The 20,938-nt window shown below is 37.9% G+C and overlaps 1 protein-coding gene across 2 annotated transcripts in view; it reads right to left on the reverse strand.

Annotated features, from left to right (window-relative positions):
* The window catches only part of LOC136886349 (ran-specific GTPase-activating protein), a 78,411-nt gene that overhangs the window by 38,477 nt on the left and 18,996 nt on the right, over window positions 1-20,938 (reverse strand). For both annotated transcript variants that reach the window (XM_067159088.2, XM_067159087.2), the window contains exons 2-4: window positions 7,324-7,448; window positions 7,083-7,240; window positions 6,845-6,973 (exon numbers count right to left, since the gene is read on the reverse strand). In XM_067159088.2, coding sequence (XP_067015189.2) covers window positions 6,845-6,973; window positions 7,083-7,240; window positions 7,324-7,448 — 412 coding nt within the window. The remainder of the gene's footprint in view (window positions 1-6,844; window positions 6,974-7,082; window positions 7,241-7,323; window positions 7,449-20,938) is intronic.

Raw genomic sequence — 20,938 nt, forward strand, 5'->3', positions numbered from 1 at the left:
TAGGACTTGTTTGATTCTACTATAGTAAGAGAAGGTGGCTTGAAGCCGTAGTCGTTAATAGATGTCTAATAGATAGTGGAAGGCATAAAATATCAGTTCTATGAGAATATACATTACATTCAAATGATACTAAAAACTAGTGGATTCAAAGGTAGTACATATAAAATGTTCAATGAAATAACTATAGATCTAATAAAATGATAAACACATATGTAGTTCTTTGTTAATTAGGACGTCGTAAGATTGTACGGCTTAAAGCCGTAGTCATTAATAGATGTCTAATACATAGTGGAAGGCATATGAAATCAGTTCAATGAGAATATATAATACAAACAATTGATACATAAAAACTGGTAGATTCATAAGAGGTACATTTAAAAATGAAGGCGTCATGTGACTATAAAAGACAGTTGATGGCTTAAAGCCGTAGTCAAAGTTTAAAATGTAGGTCAAATAACTGCTAAATATATGGTAAAAAGATATGTCAAAATATACAGCTTAGCATAAAAAATATGAAGGAAAAACATTCCAATTGCTTGACAAAAGTTTCTTGACGTTGGCATGCGTATGTCCGTGATATTTATTGGTCAACATTTCGTAGGTTATTTTAGATTTATTCGGCAAGATTGCGTTGACAAGAAGTTCACCAGATGTTTATAGTTGGCCTAATTTGTAAAAAGAAAGTTGCAGAGATGATGATGGGTGGAAATTCTCAACGTTGGTATGGTTTTTTGATGTGAAGGTTGGAGAGCTGTTGTGTTCTTCTTCAATGACAATATATTTTATAAAACGTTGATTGTAAATAATTTATACTATTGAAGAGTATTATGGAAGTTTGATGAAGCTGTTGAATTATTGTTGTTATAGAATGGTTCTGAAATGAAGAAAAAACTGTAGTTAATTTTGACGAAAATGAAAGAAAACATGGGAAGGTCGTTCCCATGTTTTCTTTCATTTTCGTCAAAATTAACTACAGTTTTTTCTTCATTTCAGAACCATTCTATAACAACAATAATTCAACAGCTTCATCAAACTTCCATAATACTCTTCAATAGTATAAATTATTTACAATCAACGTTTTATAAAATATATTGTCATTGAAGAAGAACACAACAGCTCTCCAACCTTCACATCAAAAAACCATACCAACGTTGAGAATTTCCACCCATCATCATCTCTGCAACTTTCTTTTTACAAATTAGGCCAACTATAAACATCTGGTGAACTTCTTGTCAACGCAATCTTGCCGAATAAATCTAAAATAACCTACGAAATGTTGACCAATAAATATCACGGACATACGCATGCCAACGTCAAGAAACTTTTGTCAAGCAATTGGAATGTTTTTCCTTCATATTTTTTATACTAAGCTGTATATTTTGACTTATATCTTTTTACCATATATTTAGCAGTTATTTGACCTACATTTCAAACTTTGACTACGGCTTTAAGCCATCAACTGTCTTTTATAGTCACATGACGCCTTCATTTTTAAATGTACCTCTTATGAATCTACCAGTTTTTATGTATCAATTGTTTGTATTATATATTCTCATTGAACTGATTTCATATGCCTTCCACTATGTATTAGACATCTATTAATGACTACGGCTTTAAGCCGTACAATCTTACGACGTCCTAATTAACAAAGAACTACATATGTGTTTATCATTTTATTAGATCTATAGTTATTTCATTGAACATTTTATATGTACTACCTTTGAATCCACTAGTTTTTAGTATCATTTGAATGTAATGTATATTCTCATAGAATTGATATTTTATGCCTTCCACTATCTATTAGACATCTATTAACGACTACGGCTTCAAGCCACCTTCTCTTACTATAGTAGAATCAAACAAGTCCTATTCAACAAAGAACTACATATGTTTTTATCAATATATTTGATTTTTAGTTACTTCATGAACATGTTTATAACTAACGTAAATCTTACCTCTCTTATAATCATCAAACACATTTTTGAATATCTTTAACCAGATGCCTGGTAAAATAATAAGGTTTTTGATAATGACTGAAGATGCCTCACAGTGAGAGGCGAAACATGTCTCATCTGAATAATGTTTTAAAGTAAATGCCAACTTCTTGTAATGTATTGAATAGGTGGAAATAAACAAAAGATATTATCCTATATACAGTTCCAGGAGATTTATATCGAAGATAATACGAGGATTGGGGCAAAAGTCATGGCAACTATTTTTTTTCTTGTAGATATGTGAACGGATCACAAACGTATATGTGTCGTGTGGAAGTTCTGCAAACATAGTGTGTATGCAAAACAACAGATGCCTCTCTGATAGCCGGTAGTAGCACAGCGAGGGCTGTGAAATCAGTCAGTTGGTGAGTGTCGTGCGAGATGGAAGTAACCCGTGTTGAGCGGCGCGCTTACATTAAAATAGCCATTCTCCGTGGGAGACAGTGAATTAGTGGAAGCCCTTGGGAATAATGCCCTACCATACAGTACAGTAGCACGGTGGGTAGGAAAGTTTCAGCAAGGATGTGTGTCAACCAGTCATGAGCAACGTTCGGGACGACCTGTCAGTGTGCGGACCAACGTGGCACGTGCCGTCATCGAGCAGCTCCTGGATAAAGACTAGACGATGGACGCTACTGGAGTTAGAGAGGGCAAGTGGCATCGAAAAACGTACCGTTCACAGGATATTGCGTAATGAGCTGTAACTGTGCAAAATCTCATCAAAGGTGGGTGCGCTATGCAATATGCTCCGACCCTTGCAGGCTGGGAATTCTTGTCATGAATAATCGCCATAGATGAATTTTGGTCCAAGGCATACACACCTGAACTGAAACATCAGTCCACAGAGTGGCGACATGCTGGATCACCAAGGAGGCAGAAGGTCCGTCAGAATCCTTCCCCAGTCAAATTGATGGTGACCGTCGCGTATGACGTCAGTGGTGTCATTGTTTGCCACTTTGTTCCACATGGCAGAAAAGTGACCGCACAGTACTACACGGACTTCCTGGTGCGACAGATACGACGTGGCGTTCTGGAGAAATGTCCGGATCTTGTGGATGGTGCAATAATCCTGCACAACAACGCAAAACCACATAAGCAGAGTGTGTAGGGCAGCTACTGCGATGTTGGGGATGGGAAGAATTGGAGCACCCACCGTGCTCTCCCGACATTTCGCCCTGTGACTTTGATCTCATTTGAAAGGTTAAGGAACCACTATGTGGTAGGCAGTTTGCAAGCTAATGCTGTGCGTCAACAGATGACCCGATTCACCCATGGTGCGGCAAATGCTAAGGCAGATGGTATTCAGCGCCTCCCACATGGTTGGCAGCGTGTGGTGTCAGTAGCAGGGGACTACTTTGAGGGTCTTTAGGCCCAGGTTTGTCATGTAACTTCATGTGTACTGTGTTGTCATTCTTTTGCACCGGGAAGGCCATATTGCCCTGTATGCTACCGTAATAAATTAGTGTGTTACGATATTTCAGTGCTATTCATTGCCCGCACATATAGCTAACAACAGCAATAACCATAATACCAGAACACAAATATAGACAGGAAAGGAACTACCACCGCTGTCAGAATTTTAATCATACTCAAAACAATACTACGTCTTCATCTTATGCTTCTAACTCAAACGAACAAGATTTCACCTACTATGAAGCTAAAGTGGAGCTTTTAACGACAAGTGTTTTATTATAATACATCTAGCTACTAAACAACTAAATAGAATACATGATAGAAACCCATTATTGCTTACAAACATAGTATCAACCGACGCAAATCTATGATTAACAGCACGACAAGTACAAGAAGAAAGCATATGCAAGACACAAACAATTAAACTCATCAAGTTTTAGACTTATTTATATTATTGTTCACAAGCACTAGCATCAACTGATGTAATTCACAGCCATAAGACTCTACCAAAAGAAGAAGATACGTGCAAGACATTAACATATAAATTAATCAGTGCTTTAGGCCTACATATGTTTTTAGTATATTTTAATGTGTTATGTGTTTGTAGCACTGATTAGCTCTTAAGTTCAGGTTTTTTATAATCACAATTTAAACCTCAAGGCCATTTACACTCGCGTACCGCAATTTAAACGATAAATCATAACCTATATGCCCCATTAGACATATCCGGATATGCCAATCAATGATGGCATCTCCTTTCAGACAATTCACGCAGAACATCAACATTAGCCAGCTGATGGCCAAATAGGCCGAAACCGGTACTGTAAGAACTATAAGTACAATGAATTATATTGATCAGGTGGAATCCTTTCTTTTCCATATACAGCAGAACCTTGATTCTCCATTTTTGGAGGGACCACCGAAATAAAAAACGTACAACACGGGAAAACGGAAAATCCGGGAATGAATGAAGCATGAACAATTTGGCTAAATATCACAAAAAAGACATATGTATACTTAAAAACTTACGAACACCCCTAAATCAAACTAAACTACAACCATAATGGGCCTTCCGCCTACCAAGCGACTGCTGCTCGGTCCAAACGCCTGCAGATTACGAGGTGACGCATGGTCAGTGTGACGAATCCCCTCGGCCGTTATTCCTGGCTCTTGGGGTCACCATTTCACCATTAAATAGCGCCTCAATTAAAGGTAATCATAGAATGAGTGAACCTGGAACCAGCCCTCATATCCAGGTAAAAATGCCTGACCCAGCCGGGAATTGAACCTGGGTCCTCCGGGTGAGAGGCAGGCAAGTTTGACCACGGGGCCGGCTTCAAACATTAATTACCGGTACGCGGCTTAAAAGTCTCGAAACTTTACATTCAGTTTTACCGAGGAAATTTCGTCGGTTTCCTCTGGAAACTTCTTTCAGTTCGGTCAACTTTGATCGGTCAAACTGTTCGGAAAACCTAATAACGTCAAGCCGAACAATCGACCTAAGTATTTTTTAATTCTCAAATCTAATAAAATAAAGCACATTGGATAGAAAAGCGCCCAACATAATGGCAAAATCCCTTTTTCTTTAAATCTTCCATCGTAATTTGGTCAACAGTAGGCTATACTGTTCGTAGTCAGTTTGTGGAAATCTTGTACCGCGCAAATTAGGCCTACGGCCTACATCGACTTTTAAAGGTTATATTGAACTCGAGAATATTGTTTGGAATGTAAGTATCGATTCTCAAGTTTTCAAATGCAGCATATTCAATTATGTCCGTCACTAATCACGATTAAATTGGAAAGAGAGAAAATATCATCAAAACTTCCGAATTTACAGTTATTCGCGACCTTGACCTCAGCTGCAAAACGCGCTCGCTGAAGTCGGTACGAGTGCGAAATGATGCAAAGGTTTTTACAAGTAACGTGCGCAAATAAAACGACTGCGATTTTAACATTTTAACACAATAACGTGAAATTCCTAGTCTTACATTAGGACCAAAACAGTAATAGGCAATCCCAAAACCTCGCATGGCTTTATGTATTATGTATTATCTTATGCGATAATATTAAAATACTAAATTTATGTTACTTAAGAAGGAGCAGTTTAGATTACTGCCTGAAAGCTCAGTGACTATACAGTGCCCTGAGGGAAGTGCCGAAAACCTGTTCGGTGATACACCCGAAGAAAAAAAAAAGAAGAAAAAGAAAGTAAACATCTAACTCAGGACACATTGTAGACGTTTTGCAAGTACGAACATTTGACGAAACTCGTTCCGTCTTCAAGTAGAGCTGTCGAAATGCGCTCTGTCTCCTTCCAATTGTTGTGGACACTCTCTGCTTTGTGATTTCGATTCTCTAAACAATACCACCCGAATGCGAAGCTAAGATGGTTCCTTACGCAAGTTCACCGCCGATCGCTTTTCCGCTTCCTCAGATTACATAGATGTTGATTCCGATAGGGAACCTAAAATATTTGTCCTGAATGAGCAAATTTATAATACCAATATAATACCAATATACCAATACCTTTATATTGGTATTATAAATTTGCTCATTCAGGACAAATATTTTAGGTTCCCTATCGGAATCAACATCTATATCATTTGATGGCCAGGCAGGCATCTATTTTTGGAAATGAGACATAGCTCTCATAGTGCATTGACACTGCTGGTGGCTTCAAATAGCCTATGCAGTGGCCTCCACGGTATGCACTAGCCTCGCGTCTTGGGTGGTGTGCTAAGTCCCAACTGACGAGCCTAACTTAGCACACGAGGGCGAAACGCAGGCAACAAGAAATGAGTTAGCTGGAAAATTTATAATGTCCAATAACGGACCTTTATATTGGTATTATCCTCAGATTACCGCAATGACTGGACGTTAACACCAAGATCCGCAAGTATGCGTTGCCGTCCTTTCGCGAGATAGAGTTTCTTGAAAAACGCGTGATCGATGATTTAGCGTTGATGGGACTGAAATTTCTTAACAGTTGATACGGAAAATCGTTTCTTCGAGGAACTGATAATGCGAGATTTTTACGTGACTTAATTAGGATGCTCGCGGACCACATAATTTGAACGCATAATATGAGAAAACGTAGCTTCCGGGAACGTATAATCGAGGTTCTACTGTACGTGTAATCTATCAATACGGATATGAAGCTCATAAATAATGAATAGGAACACATCGCAAACATTGGCCAGCCAATAGGAACACAGCACATGGTCGCATTCAGCTGATTTACAGTGTCGGTTTTAATTCTGCTATATAAGTAATAATACTTCTTGGGACGGGATGGTGGGTTTCTAGCAAGCATAAAGGAAGGATATCTCCTTTCTGCTACATAAAGTATCATTGCACATCATTTTTATATGATTTTTAACATCCCTAAGTCTGCACACTGGATATGGAAGCGGCACCCAAAATTATATCATACTCACTTTCAGCGTTAGCAAATCTAACTGCTAACAATTCACGCTTTATTTCACCATCAGCATAGTCTCCTTCAACGCTGTAGACCCAAGCTCTGTCACTTCCGTGGCTGGGTTTCAACTCCATCCATGGCGTCACTAAAAAGAAAGCAAAACATATATTCAATTTTTGGGGCCTAACATCAATATTTCAGAACTCCTGTCCAGGCTAAAAATTATTTCTACAAAATTATGTGCAATTATTTACCATAGTGATTCGCACACAGCTTCAAAGTCTTATCTCTGCGCATAACAACACGTACACAATTTTTCAATGTATGCCTCAACAGTTTAATATCGCCTGTTCCACGTTCCTTCCATTCAGGAGGCACTTCTGTTTTGTCATATCGGAAGAGTTTTGCCCTCCTGAAAACATAAAACTATCATACAACAGACTGAAATGAAAGAAGGTAGTATTTTGCATGCCATTCTGTGGATTTACAACTTACAATTTTATCATTTCCACCTCGTCCTCTTCTAATGTAGACACGGCTACCTCAGGAAGTGTGATAATAGGTTCAAAATGAGGATCATGCTCTGTGAGAGAGTCATCATGATTCTCAACATGATTTCCCTAGAACAACAACAGAGGAACTGTAATTATATTTAACCTCAATCAACAAGATAAAAATCATAAAGAGAATACGACTGTGTGTTCAATTTTTTGCAGTTTTTCATAAACAATTACGACCAATCTACATTTACTGACTTAACATTGATAAAACGTATACTACAGTGAGCCTAGTGAATCATTAAGTGAACGTGTGACTTTAAAATAACTGCAAGTATACCTATCAATTCCAATTCAGAAAATTGTCCTCAATGTGAGAAACCCTTTGACAAGGAGAACGATAGCAGTGCCATTGGTTGTGACGGAAACTGTAAGAAGTACCATAAAGATTGTCCTTCCATCACAACCACAGAATTCAACGCTCTCAAAAATAAAAAGGGAAATTTACTATGGACATGTAATAAATGGCTAATAAATGGGGGTGAGATACGAATATAAGAACTCAACAAGAGAGTTCTCTTAGCCTCTCTCACCCCAATTCTCCACAATTCTACCTACACGTGGTGCCCCTGTTAAGCTGAGCAACCCAATGGAAAGTTGGGTATCAACCCCAGCGGGAATCTGGGTCAGCGAGCCGACAGGATGTGGAGGACAGTGGAAGGCAACGGGAAACCACCACTGGCAGTATCTCCCAAGACGTTCATGAGATGGACCTCTTTGTAAAAGATTCCGGAGGTAAAGATTCCCCTCATTCGGATCTCCGGGAGGGGTGTACAACGAGGTTTTTAAAATATGGAAGGAAGGAGAAGAAGAACGAAGAATTATTACGGATAGGGACGTGGAATGTTCTAACCCTTTTACAGGAAGGAAAATTAGAAAACGCTAAATATGAGATGAAGAGAAATAATTTGGATGTACTTGGAATGTATGAAGTGAGATGGGGTGGATGTGGAGAACTAGAAAACGGTGACTTCCGAATGTACTATTCCGGTGAAGATAAAAATGGATTGCATGGAGTTGGAATACTGATTGGAAAACGACTGAAGAACAAAGTTATGAAGGTTGAATATATCAATGGAAGGATTATGATAAGACTGAAAGGGAAAAGAAAAGACTTAGTGATCATTCAAGTTTATATGCCGACCTGTAATCATTCTGATGAAGAGGTAGAAGAGTGTTATGGGAAGATAGATCAACTCATTGAGAAAGAGGAAAAGAATGCATGTATTGTTGTAATGGGTGATTGGAATGCTGTTGTTGGTGAAGGATCAGATGGTAAGACCATTGGTAAATTTGGATTGGGAGACAGAAATGAGAGGGGAGAAAGGTTGATTGAATTCTGTAACGAGAATTGCATGGTGGTTGGAAACATTTTGTTTGACAACCACAAAAGGAGAAGGTATACTTGGATATCTCGATTAGATGACAAGAAATATCAAATTGATTATATGATACAACAACGGTATAGAAACTGCCTAAAGAATGCTAAATGTTACCCAGGACCAGACATTTATTCTGACCATATATTAGTTGTAGCAGAGGTACTGATCAAATTGAAAATAGTATGGAAAGGAAAGAAGAGAGAAGAAATTAATATTGAGAAACTGAAAGATAAAGACAAGTGTAGAGAACTAGAGGATGAGTATTGTAACAATAATACGTTAGTGGAGAGATGGCGTGGGACGACATCAGTAGACGAATAAGTTTGAGTGCTGTCTTTAAAAGTAGGAAAGATCACAATCTGAAGATAAAGTTGGAATTTAAGAGGACAAATTGGGACAAATATTCGTTTATAGGAAAGGGAGTTAGGGATTTGGAATAACTTACCAAGGGAAAGGTTCAATAATTTTCCAATTTATTTGCGATGATTTAAGAAAAGGCTAGGAAAACGACAGATAGGGAATCTGCCACCTGGGCGACTGCCCTAAATGCAGATCAGTAGCGATTGATTGATTAGGAAATTAAACAGAAAATGTAGAAAGGAGATGGAAAACTTTTAAAAATGGGATAAAAGAAGCAGCTAAGAAAACGCTTGGAGTCAAGGAGAGGAAAAGGGCAAAGAAGGAATGGATAACATCAGAAATGATAAGTAAAATGCAGGAACGCAGGAAATGGAAAACAGTAAATACAGAAGGAGGAAAGCATAACTACAGGAAGTTAAATAATGAATTAAGAAGAGAAACAGAAAAAGCAAAGAAGAAATGGTTGACAGAAAAGTGTGATGAGATAGAGCAACTGGAGAAAGAAGGGAAATATGACGATGTACAAAGAAGCAACAAATATAGTATTCAGAGAAAAGAGAAGGAACAACAGCAATAAGGAAATAGAGGCTACAGATGGCACAAATATATATGAACCCCAAGAAACAATGTAAAGATGGGAAGAATACATAGAATGGCTATATGATCGGGACAATTGACCAAATGAAGAACTTGAATTAGAGGAAGAGGATATGGTTAAAGGGGATGATAAAGGGGAAACCATACTGAGAAGAGAGATCGAAGCATCACTGAACAAGATGAAAAATAGAAAAGCAATGGGAATAGATGAGATTCCTGTTGAACTGTTAAAAGCGTTAAATGACGAAGGAAGAAAGGAATTTCATGTTGTTGGTCCGCAATGAACTGAGAATAACGTATGAATAATAACACAGTAGAGGTTTCCAACTATTCAATACTAAGATGTATTTACAATAATTTAAATTATATGGGACCAGTTTCAACCCACGTAGGGGGTTTATGGGGTTGGAGTTGTGAAATTTGAAATGTTTTTTTAGGAATTTGTGTAGGAATTGAGAAGTTTTATAGGTAGGACTATTTATACTATTATTTATAGGCTGAATGGGGACATCCTTTTTATGAATTTTGGGCAATGATCTGACTTTTGGCGAAATCCTAAAACATGTTATTTTAACGGTAAGAATCTTATGGATTTATAAATTACAAAGTGAAGTGTGGTAGATGAAATGAGAGATGTTAGTGTGGTACAGGTGAGTAATAGTTAATAATTATACAAGGAATATACATACTAAGATGTTTGGAACAAAGTACAAATGGGGTGCTTAGTGTTATAAAAAATTATACACTCATGGAAATAAGGTCTTCGTAATAAAGAGTATCACTTTTTACTCTCCAGACTTTGTACATACTTGTATATATTTTTATATGTGCCATTTTATATTGTACAGAATGACGTACGTTATGAAGTAAAAAAAAAGAAACTTCCAACTTTGATTAATGAGATAACATCTAATAACTACAACGTCTCGAAACAAATTCTAAACCTGAAATCCAAAGTCCATAACAACAACGTACAAAAGCAGATAAGGGCAACACCATAGTAATAATGAACAAACAAGATTACATCAATAAAACTGATACCGTTTTTTCAGACAATACCTATACCTTCATTAACAAAGATCCAACAAACAAAATACAGCATAACTTAAAGAACCTTCTTAAAAATTCTAACTTCATTTTAAATGATCAAGATTATCAGAAATTAACTGCAATGAACCAAAAATTACCTACAGTCAGATCATTGCCCAAAATTCATAAAAAGGATGTCCCCATTCAGCCTATAATTAATAGTATAAATAGTCCTACCTATAAAACTTCTCAATTCCTACACAAATTCCTGAAAAAACATTTTAAATTTCACAACTCCAACCCCATAAAGAACTCGATCGAACTTTGTAATTCCCTAAATAAGTTCAGTCTACAACCAAACCACGTTCTACGTTCTTTTGACATCACCAACATGTATACTAATATCCCTATCAACAATACTATTAACATCATAAAAACAATCTGTTGAAACATAGCACTGAGTAAAATCAAAATTGATGAATAGTTAAAATTACTTCATTTCGTTTTAGACAAGAACAATTTTACCTTCAATAAGAAAATTTACAAACAAGAAGGTCTAGTGATGGGAAACCCGTTATCTGGAATACTAGCCGATATATACTTAGATAATCTCGAACCTAGTAAGATTATTAACCCCTCAGCGCCGACCTCTATACGTTGTATAGACCCTCTTTTCTTCCGTAGCCGCCGACCTCTATACGTGGTATAGACCCATGCATGGTTTCGCATTTACGGGTATAGCGCGAAGAGTTTTGGAGTTATGGATTTGCAAATTGTTTTGTTTCCAAGAAGAAATGTTGGGGTTTATCAGTGTTGTAAAATAAGAATGAAGATCGTTACAATGTAGTTGTTTTAGTAAGGGTAAATATTTGTCAAGAAAGTCTGAGCACTAGTAGTCTCTGCTTGTCAAGTACGTCTGAGCACTAGTAGTCTCTGCTTGTCAAGTACGTCTGAGCACTAGTAGTCTCTGCTTGTCAAGTATGTCTGAGCACTAGTAGTCTCTGCTTGTCAAGTAAGTCTTAGCACTAGTAGTCTCTGCTTGTCAAGTACGTCTGAGCACTAGTAATCTGTCTGTTTGCTTCATTCTTTCCCACGTAATAAAATAAAGAAATGATGACACAAGAAGTTTGTCTTTTCGCGTGATGTTCCTTGCTCTATTTGTACATTGAGAGTGCAAAATATTTATCATATTGTCTTTATTTCTCGGCTTGTAATATTTTCGTAACTCTCCACGAGCGCTCTGTGTAGGCATCAGTTAGTGCTGCTTTCTGTCATACGATACAAGAACCAGTTGTTCGTGGTATATATCTCGCTTGAAAGACGATGTCTCGACCTTTTATCTGAAATATGTATCGAGTTGGTTTGTTTCGTCATGAATGTTATTCCCCTGCTGCTTTCGGCCTCGCTGCAGCTTCACCAGTCCGTGTGACGCGCCGCGCTCAGCTGTGGTTTGACTGACAGTAATGTGCTTGAAATATTGTATAATTTAGATGAAAGTTTAGTCGGAAGTAGTAGTGACAGTATTAGCAGCAGTGATAATGAAATAGATGATGTGGCTGTGGTAAATGATGAGAGTGACAATGACGATGAACCAGTACTTGGAAATTTCGTGTAGGAGACTATTGATAATTATACAGGTCAAAGGGACGTTTTCAACAGTAAATTTGGATTCCTAAATTCTCTAATAATATCCAGACAAGTCACAGGGATAAACACTGAGCAGTTATCTTATCGGGTTCAGCTGGAGGAAGGTTTGTTTACATAATAAGTTTGCTCGGCCGGGAAACGAAATATTCAAGGCCGGCGCGCATCAGATAATACAGTTCCAAGGTTGCAGGAAAGACATTTTATCACGAAATTATCACACAAGGGTGAGAAATAAAAACCTCAGAGACGTATCGTGTGTTCAAAACACGGAGAAAAGACGACGTCGGTGTACTGCAGCCAGGAGTGTGACATGGGTCTCTGTCTCGAAGAGTGCTCCGAACTCTATCACATGAAACTAAATTACTAAGGTAATGTGAAATAATTGTGTCATTATCTGCATGTACATAGTTCTATCATAAGGAATTCAAAATTTCGTGAGTATCGGGCTACTCTTATACTTGTAGTGAATCAATGTATTTCAGTCGTGCGTAGTTGAAATCTCATCCGGCCGCGGGGTAGGAAACTCCTAAAATGGTTGCGACGCTGAGAGGTTAATAATATCAACGGACTCTGTCTTTGGCATCGCTATGTTGACGATACCATAGCTATCATTGATAAATCAACAGCAATAACATACTATCATTTCTCAACAACTTAGATAATAATATTAAATTCACTAAAGAAGATGAATTCAATAACTCTTCGAACTTATTAGACATCAAAATCACACGAGCATTGAAGAAATTCAACTTCCAAATATACAGAAAACCCACCTTTTCTCCAACAACCATAAAAAATGATTCTTTACATCCCAATTCACATTAAAAAGCCACTTATCACAGTTTAATATATAGAGCAATAAAGATCCCTATGTCCTGTATTAATTTAAAGAAAGAATTACTATTCATTAAGGAAATAGCTAAATTCAATGGATTTAACACGAGTATGATTAATAAAATCATTAATAAAACCAAACTTGAAACTAGCTACAAATTTAACTCCATTCAAACCCGTCAAACCAAAATACGCTAAATTCATGTTCACTAACCATAGTATTTATCCGATAACCAATTCATTAATGAAGCACGAAATAAAAATAGCCTACACAACAAAAAATACTAATCGTAATTTATTCTTTAATCACCACTCTATTAACATCACAGACAATAGTTACTCTGGATCAGGAATATACAGATTGAAATGCTCTACATGTAATTTTTCTTATGTTGGCCAAACTGGCTGCAGCTTCTCCACCAGATACGCTGAGCATACGCCCAAAGACACAACAAATTCTCTGCAATGGCCAACCACATGAGGGACACAGGGCATAAATTCACCACAATAGAACAAGACCTCCATATCCTAAAAAGAGTCGATAAAAGTAAACTCATGACAGAATATGAAAACTTATTTATTTTCCTCGACCAACATTTTAACAAAGATAAGAACCTAAATGACAACATTGATAAAAAAAAGCCCCTTGTATGAACAGATCCTTATTTTATTATGAGAATCAACTCCCCTCACCAACATATTCTTAAAAATCTTCAACCTCACATCAAGTAGCTTTCCCACCTCTTCTACAGGTAATATATTCCCCTCCCTTCCCCCCACCGCTAGTACCTCTAATTCAAATACAACCAATAAACCCATAGCCACACCCACCGTAACATCGCTCCCTCCAATGGCCTTACACCGATACAACATGCGCAGTAACACACTCTCTTCCTTCCCTCCCACCAATAGCAGCCCCCCTCCAAATACTACAAACAAGCCAATAGTTACGTCAACGCAAACAGATCCCCCTCCAACACAAACCTTCAGCTATAACACACGTAGCAAGAAGTCTACTGTTGCAAATACTTCTAACTTATAGTGTTACAAGCTATTTTTGTCACCGTCAAATGGTAAGTGCACACGATTCTACTTCAATATTTTCAAACAATTAACTCTACGTTTCTTACTTCCTTTTACAGATTCCACTATTATATGCCTTTTCAACTAGAATATCTACAAACTCACAACTTGCAACATTTGAGCATTATTTCAAATTTTGAGATGGTCCATAGAGATCCTATTTAAAACTGTTCTTCAACTTCTATTCTACAACTTCGTATCCTCAACGTGTTCTACAACTTCACCATAAGCCTCTGACTTTTGTCTTTTATCTTCAAGATTATGATTATAGTCCCGGGCGTGTAAGGACGTACCCTAAGGGTGCAACCTTACCCTTTCTCCCCTGTAATATTAAGGTATTGATTTATAGTAACTTTTCTTGCTGTTGGGTCTTTTTCAATGTCGGTACCCGTACAGTTTAGGGACCCTACTTGCCGATACGATGTCTTACTGTTACCGTTAATCTGGCACGTTGGCAAAGTTCAGTCACTGTTCTAGCGTGAATTGCGTGTTGCCACCGCATTGCCTTTAAAGTCACTAGCGATACATTTGCGAGAATATTTAAAGCATATTTTCTTTTTCTGTGGGATTGTAAATCTATTTGGCTAATACCAGGTATGTAGAATTGTGGCATGTTCGGATAATGCATTTAATAACATAGTTTGTGTGAGATGATGAGCACATCATTTTATTAATTACGTTCCTATTTCGTCCCATACTTATACGAACAGAATTCGATTGGGATGTCTAAGAAGGAAGAAAAATCTGCAAGAACTCCTCCAAAAAGGAAACCAAGGTTACGTCCTTTACAAGCATCAGGTCAAGAAATGCTTGTACATTGCTACGAGCAATTGAAACAGGAAAACGACGAAGAAGGTATCAGTCGTAGTGATACGAAGCTAATGGCAAGAGTTGCATTATTAACTGGGGTAAGTGTTCGTTTTTATCTTGTTTCTATGATAAGTTTCCGGCATAATGACAATCAGTTGAAATGGAGCAGTATTTCATTCTGAACCTAACCTAACCTGATCATGTAAGCCTAGGCCTATACCATGTCTTGTGTCGACTTCGATACGGTTTGTAGGCTTAACCTTTGTGTATTCATGTTGACTTACGGTATATGTGTATGTAATATATTTCTGTGTGTGTATTCTTACAGTGTAGTTTCGGTTTAGTCCGACAAGTAATAGGAAATTTCAAGAAGGGAGTTGAATATTCTACACCAGGTAAACGCCGGAAGCATGAACATCCAGTGACCGGCATGGACAGTTTTTCTAAGGAAGCGATAGCAAGGTTTATTTATGATAAATTACATAAAGGTAAGGTGACTTCATAAGGAATCTATTGCAACATTATTTAGAGAAATTGGCACGCAGGTGAGATAAGCTCCCAGAAATGTTTTGTGCATGTATTGTCATACAGCTCTTTTGAGTCCCTTGTAACTCTCTTTTTTCTTCCCACAGGAGAAGTCGTAACTGTAAGAAAGGTTTTCGACCACATGAAAGCAAATTATGACACTTATTTGTACAAGGGCTCCGAAACATCATTAAGAAGTATTTTGAAGGCCATGGGGTTTGTGTGGAGTAAAGGTGATCCCTATGCGTATGTTAGAGAAAATGAAGACATTTGTTTTAAGAGATCCTGTTTTCTGAGGGAATACATGCGTAATAAGGACAGTGAGAAACCAAAACCTGTTGTTTTCTTGGATGAGACTTGGATTTTTATGAATGGTGAATATATATGTTATAAATTACATTTTATATTAAAAAATCTTGGAATAATTTATCTTCATCAGGTGTCTTTGGTTTCAATTGTGAATTTCTCTTTCAGGGTCACCCACATACTCCTGGAATAAACCACACAAATCTGGACACGATGTTCAAGGAGTAATTCGTCGACCTGTGTCTGAGGGAGGAAGACTGGTTATTGTTCATGCTGGAACGAAAGATGGCTTTGTACCTGGTATGTTCTTACTTTATTTTACTTCATTTTATTATAGTGAGGTGATCTCTCTTTACATATTTATGAGGGTATTTAGGGTTTGTAGTACGGATGTAGGGAGGGGGGGGCACATAAGTCTCTGATAAGACCCCAACTTAAGTACAGTTCCTGTGTATGATACCCTCACTGGGATTACTTGATTTGAGAACTGGAAAAGTTCAAAAGACAGAAGCACGATTTGTTGTGGCTGATTTCTGACAAAAGAGTAGCGTTACAAAAATTTTGTCGGGTTTGGGCTGGGAAGACTTGGGTGAAAGGAGACGAGTTGCTGGACTAAGTGGTATGTTCCGAGCTGTCGGTGGATAGGTGGTGTGGAATGACATTGGTAGACGAATACGTTTCAGTGGTAGTAGGTAAGATCACAGTACAGTGATAAAGTTGATGAAAAGTGGGGCAAATATTTGTTTTTTTTTTTAAGAAGGGAGTTAGGGATTGGAGCAATTTACCAAGGGAGATGTTCAATAAATTTCCAAATTCTTTGCAACTACCCCAGTGTATTTTCATATAATGTTACTGGATATTTGTATCAGTAAATTACTTGTATTGTAGGCCTATTTATTATGTTTATTCTGCATTCGACAATCTCCACCTGAATCAGTCCTTGTTACCTGACTGTTGAACACCTTCCAAGCTTCTTATTTCTTACTGCCTGATATAGGTTCAGTGTTCGCAGCAATTACATTTGTTCTAAGGTATTGAAATGGGTGTTTATACTTATATCTTTAATGCAAGTGATCGTGGACTTCTAATCCAGATATAGGCCTACTAATGGAGATACATTCATGAGAGATGTTACGATAAAGTAGTGTAAGTAGTAATTCATTGACTTCATCATCAGGTGACTTTGCTACATAGTAGTTGGTTTCACTTAAAATCAGACAGCTTTTTGTATCATTCAACAGAAATCACATTTTTTTAATCAATTAATAAGCCTATCCTTGAAGAGGGGTGATCTCATATTTTAGGGAATACTTTTTTTAGAAGAAATAACTTCATACTAAAACTTAAAATTCTTACAGGTGCTGATTTGATATTTGCTACAAACTTGAAGAGAAATCAGTATTACCATGGTGCTATGAACAGCGAGAAATTTCAGATGTGGGTGAAAACGCAATTAATCGTAGGATTAAGAAATATAGGATCCTGTGTCATTGTAATGGATAATGCACCATATCACTGTAAGCTTGTTGAGCATCAACCAACAACAAAATGGAGGAAGGATCAATTAGTGGTAATTATACTTCATTGAATATTTCCTTTTACTGAATGTTGTTTAATGATGTTACAGAAATTAATTTTTATTTTTCCTTTAATTTACAGTCATGGTTAAGGCAGAATGGAGTTTCTCCACCAGAAAATGCTACAAAAGATGAGCTGCAAAGGTTGTGTAATATGAATCGAAGTCACTTAAAGAGGTACAGAAGCACGTAAACATACGTTTAGATAATGTTGTTTACACTCATGTATTTGACTTTCATGTATGCATAACAATATTTTTCTGTTTCTTTACAACCAGGTACATCGTTGACGAGATGCTGCATAGTGAAGGCCATACTGTCTTAGGACTTCCACCTTACCACTCATTTTTCAATGCCATCGAATTAGTATGGTCTGTGGCAAAACAGTATTATAACAAAACAGTGGCTTCAAGACCTGGTCACAGATTGGACAGAGCTACAGCTGTGTGGAAAGAACCTCTTGATCAGGTAGGCCAAGTGGAAATGTTATTTATTGGATATAGGCAAGTGGAGTTTATAATATACTTGTCAGGTTGTGATACTTCCAATATATCTTATAGGTGACAGCAGAGATGTGGAGAAATGAAGTGAAACACACTGAGAAGAAGATTGTAGAGTTCTACAATAATGAGGTGAGAGGTCTTCCTGAAGTGGAGGAACTAGTCATTCATCATGGAAGCAGTGAATCAGAGGAGGAAGATGAAGAAGAAGAAAGAAGAGAAGCCGAGGAGTTAGCTGTACCATTGTAAGAGCCATTCCATGAGATTAAGAATGTTATAACTTTGCTGGGAAATAATAAATTACTGATTGCCCCGTCCTTTCAGATATAACGAAGTTACATTTCAAAATTGTGGGAACTGTGTATCTACAAGTTACAGGGCAGTATAGATGTGCAGGTGGGGATCAGTGTCCAATCGGAGTGAAATTATATAGAACTGTTGTGGCGCAATGTGAGGAGGAGCGGGCGAGGGGGGGAGAGAGAGAGAGGGAGACAGCACTCTGTCACCAATACACGATGTAAACATTGTACTCCTGTTAAAATACTGACATAACTCAAATTTTATACACTATCTAATGGTTTTCCACAGTTCTCTGAAAGTCACAACTCACACATACTGTATATATAGAGAGAGAATTACATATAAAAATACCCGTGTCCACAATAAGTAGCCCACATATTAAATATAAATCAATTTGCTTTACGTCGCACCAACACAGATAGGTCTTATGGCGACAAAGAGGATAGAAGAGATAGGAAAGGGCTAGAAGTGGGAAGGAAGCGGCCGTGGTCTTAATCAAGGTACAGCACAAGCATGTGTCTGGTGTAAAAATGGGAAACCACCGAAAACCATTTTAACGGCTGCCGACGTTAGGATTTGAACCCACCATTCCCCGAATGCAAGCTCATAGCTACGCGACCCTCAACGCACGGCCAACTAACTCGGTCATCTTTGAAAATGTATTTTTCTATCAGCAGAGGCCTTTTTAAAATCGTCATATTTTGTATAGGCTACAGGAGATGTACAGTAGCCCACTGGTTTGCTGATTAAACATCATTTATTTAAGCTATTGCATCAGTCTACTTACATACTCACTGTCCACGTACACCGGTAACCTCGTGATTCGATTATTGAAGTATTGTGCATTGATGCGACATACAAACTAAGAGAATACCGAGTGGTTCTTCCAAATATAAAACAGACAATTTCGAGTGGTCATGAGCATGACTCATAGTCATAGAGTAGGCTAAATAATAATGTTATTGGCTTTATGTCCCACTATCAACTTTTAGGGCTTTTTTGAGACGTCGAGGTGCTGGAATTCAGTCCTGCAGGAGCTCTTTTATGTATCAGTAAATCTACTGACACGAGGCTGAGCACCTTCAAATACCACCGCACTGAGCTCGCCCTGCCAAGTTGGGTTCAGAAGGCCAGCGCCTCGACCGTCTGAGCCACTCAGCCAGGCATGGAGGCTAGAGAGCTGAGTTTAAGTAATTGTCGAACGTCAACTAGTTATAAAGATACTGATTGATTAAACTAATACAGTAATTAGAATAACCTAATTGCCTACCTACTTACAACCTAGGTACTTTGGAATTGTGTTCTATCTTTTTAACACTGCAAATAAATCCATGTATTGTTTAAAACTCCCTGTAAGAAGAGGACAGTGAATGCGAGTAGGTATTATTTTCAAATGAGCTGAGCTTGAGAGTCCATTATAGCATACGATTTTTTCAGTGTACCATGACTCTGTATGTATTGCTTCAGAGGAAGTTCGGCTCCCCGCCAATGTCCAGTGTACCGACAATGAACCGTGTGTGTGTTGTCTCACTGATCCGTGACTGCGTACGATTCTTTCAGTGTGCCATGATTCACTGTGTCTTGCTGCAGCGAAAGCTCGGCTCCCCGCCAATGTCCAGTGTACCGATAAGGAGCCGTGTGTGTCGTGTGGCTCACTGAGCCGTGATTGTGCATGATTTGTGTGCCGTGAGCTTGCCGTTCCTGTGAATCGATTCACTCGGACACTTGAATGAATCGATACACTGCTTCGAATCATGCACTCAGTAGCCTATACTAGTACAGGTACATAGTACGTTACCATTAAGATAGATAGCATTGCAAAGTAATTCGTCTTGACCATAATAATAATAATAATAATAATAATAATAATAATAATAATAATAATCGTATGGCCTCAGCTACCGTGTGCAGACATTTTAAGCTGACGCCATCTGGCTGTCTGCTCGTCAATTTTGACGTTCCGTTATACTCTAGGCCCACTAGATGGCTGACTGAGTAAACCGAAACTCTCTTGGGCGTCTGTGGCTGAGATTTAATTTTGTCGGGTAAACACCAAATATGTCACCAGAGATCTTTTACATGCCGACATCGTACGACATGAAGTGTCGAATGGACTTTTTTCTGCCCTTCAAAAATCCGACTACCTCTGCCGGGTTTGAACCCGCTATCTTGGGATTCGGAGGCCGTCACTCTACCACTGATCCACAGAGGCAGCTGTCTTTACCATGAAACACATCGTCGTCGTACATGACTGAATTACTGTCAATATATCTTAGAGAAACTGTAATGTACATGAAACGAAATTGAGTTTAATTTCCACGATACATTCTTCCTATATAAAGGAGACCATGTAGCTTATCCACCTTCATTTCAGCCACATAAATATTCAGCAAAAATTGCAAAATCACATTAAAGGACAAATACAATTTTTTAAGTAGAAATAGTCTGGAACATAGATTAGTGAGGTTGGACATCCCGCCCGTCATCATTCAGGAGTCGCTATTGAACATACTGTACTTGTCAAAACTAGTAAGTTTCTATTTTACACAATAATAGTCAAATGTTGATGAAGACGACATACACCCAGCCCCCGCGCCAGAGAA

Source organism: Anabrus simplex, chromosome X (assembly GCF_040414725.1).
Source record: "Anabrus simplex isolate iqAnaSimp1 chromosome X, ASM4041472v1, whole genome shotgun sequence".
Taxonomy (NCBI): Eukaryota; Metazoa; Arthropoda; class Insecta; order Orthoptera; family Tettigoniidae; genus Anabrus; species Anabrus simplex.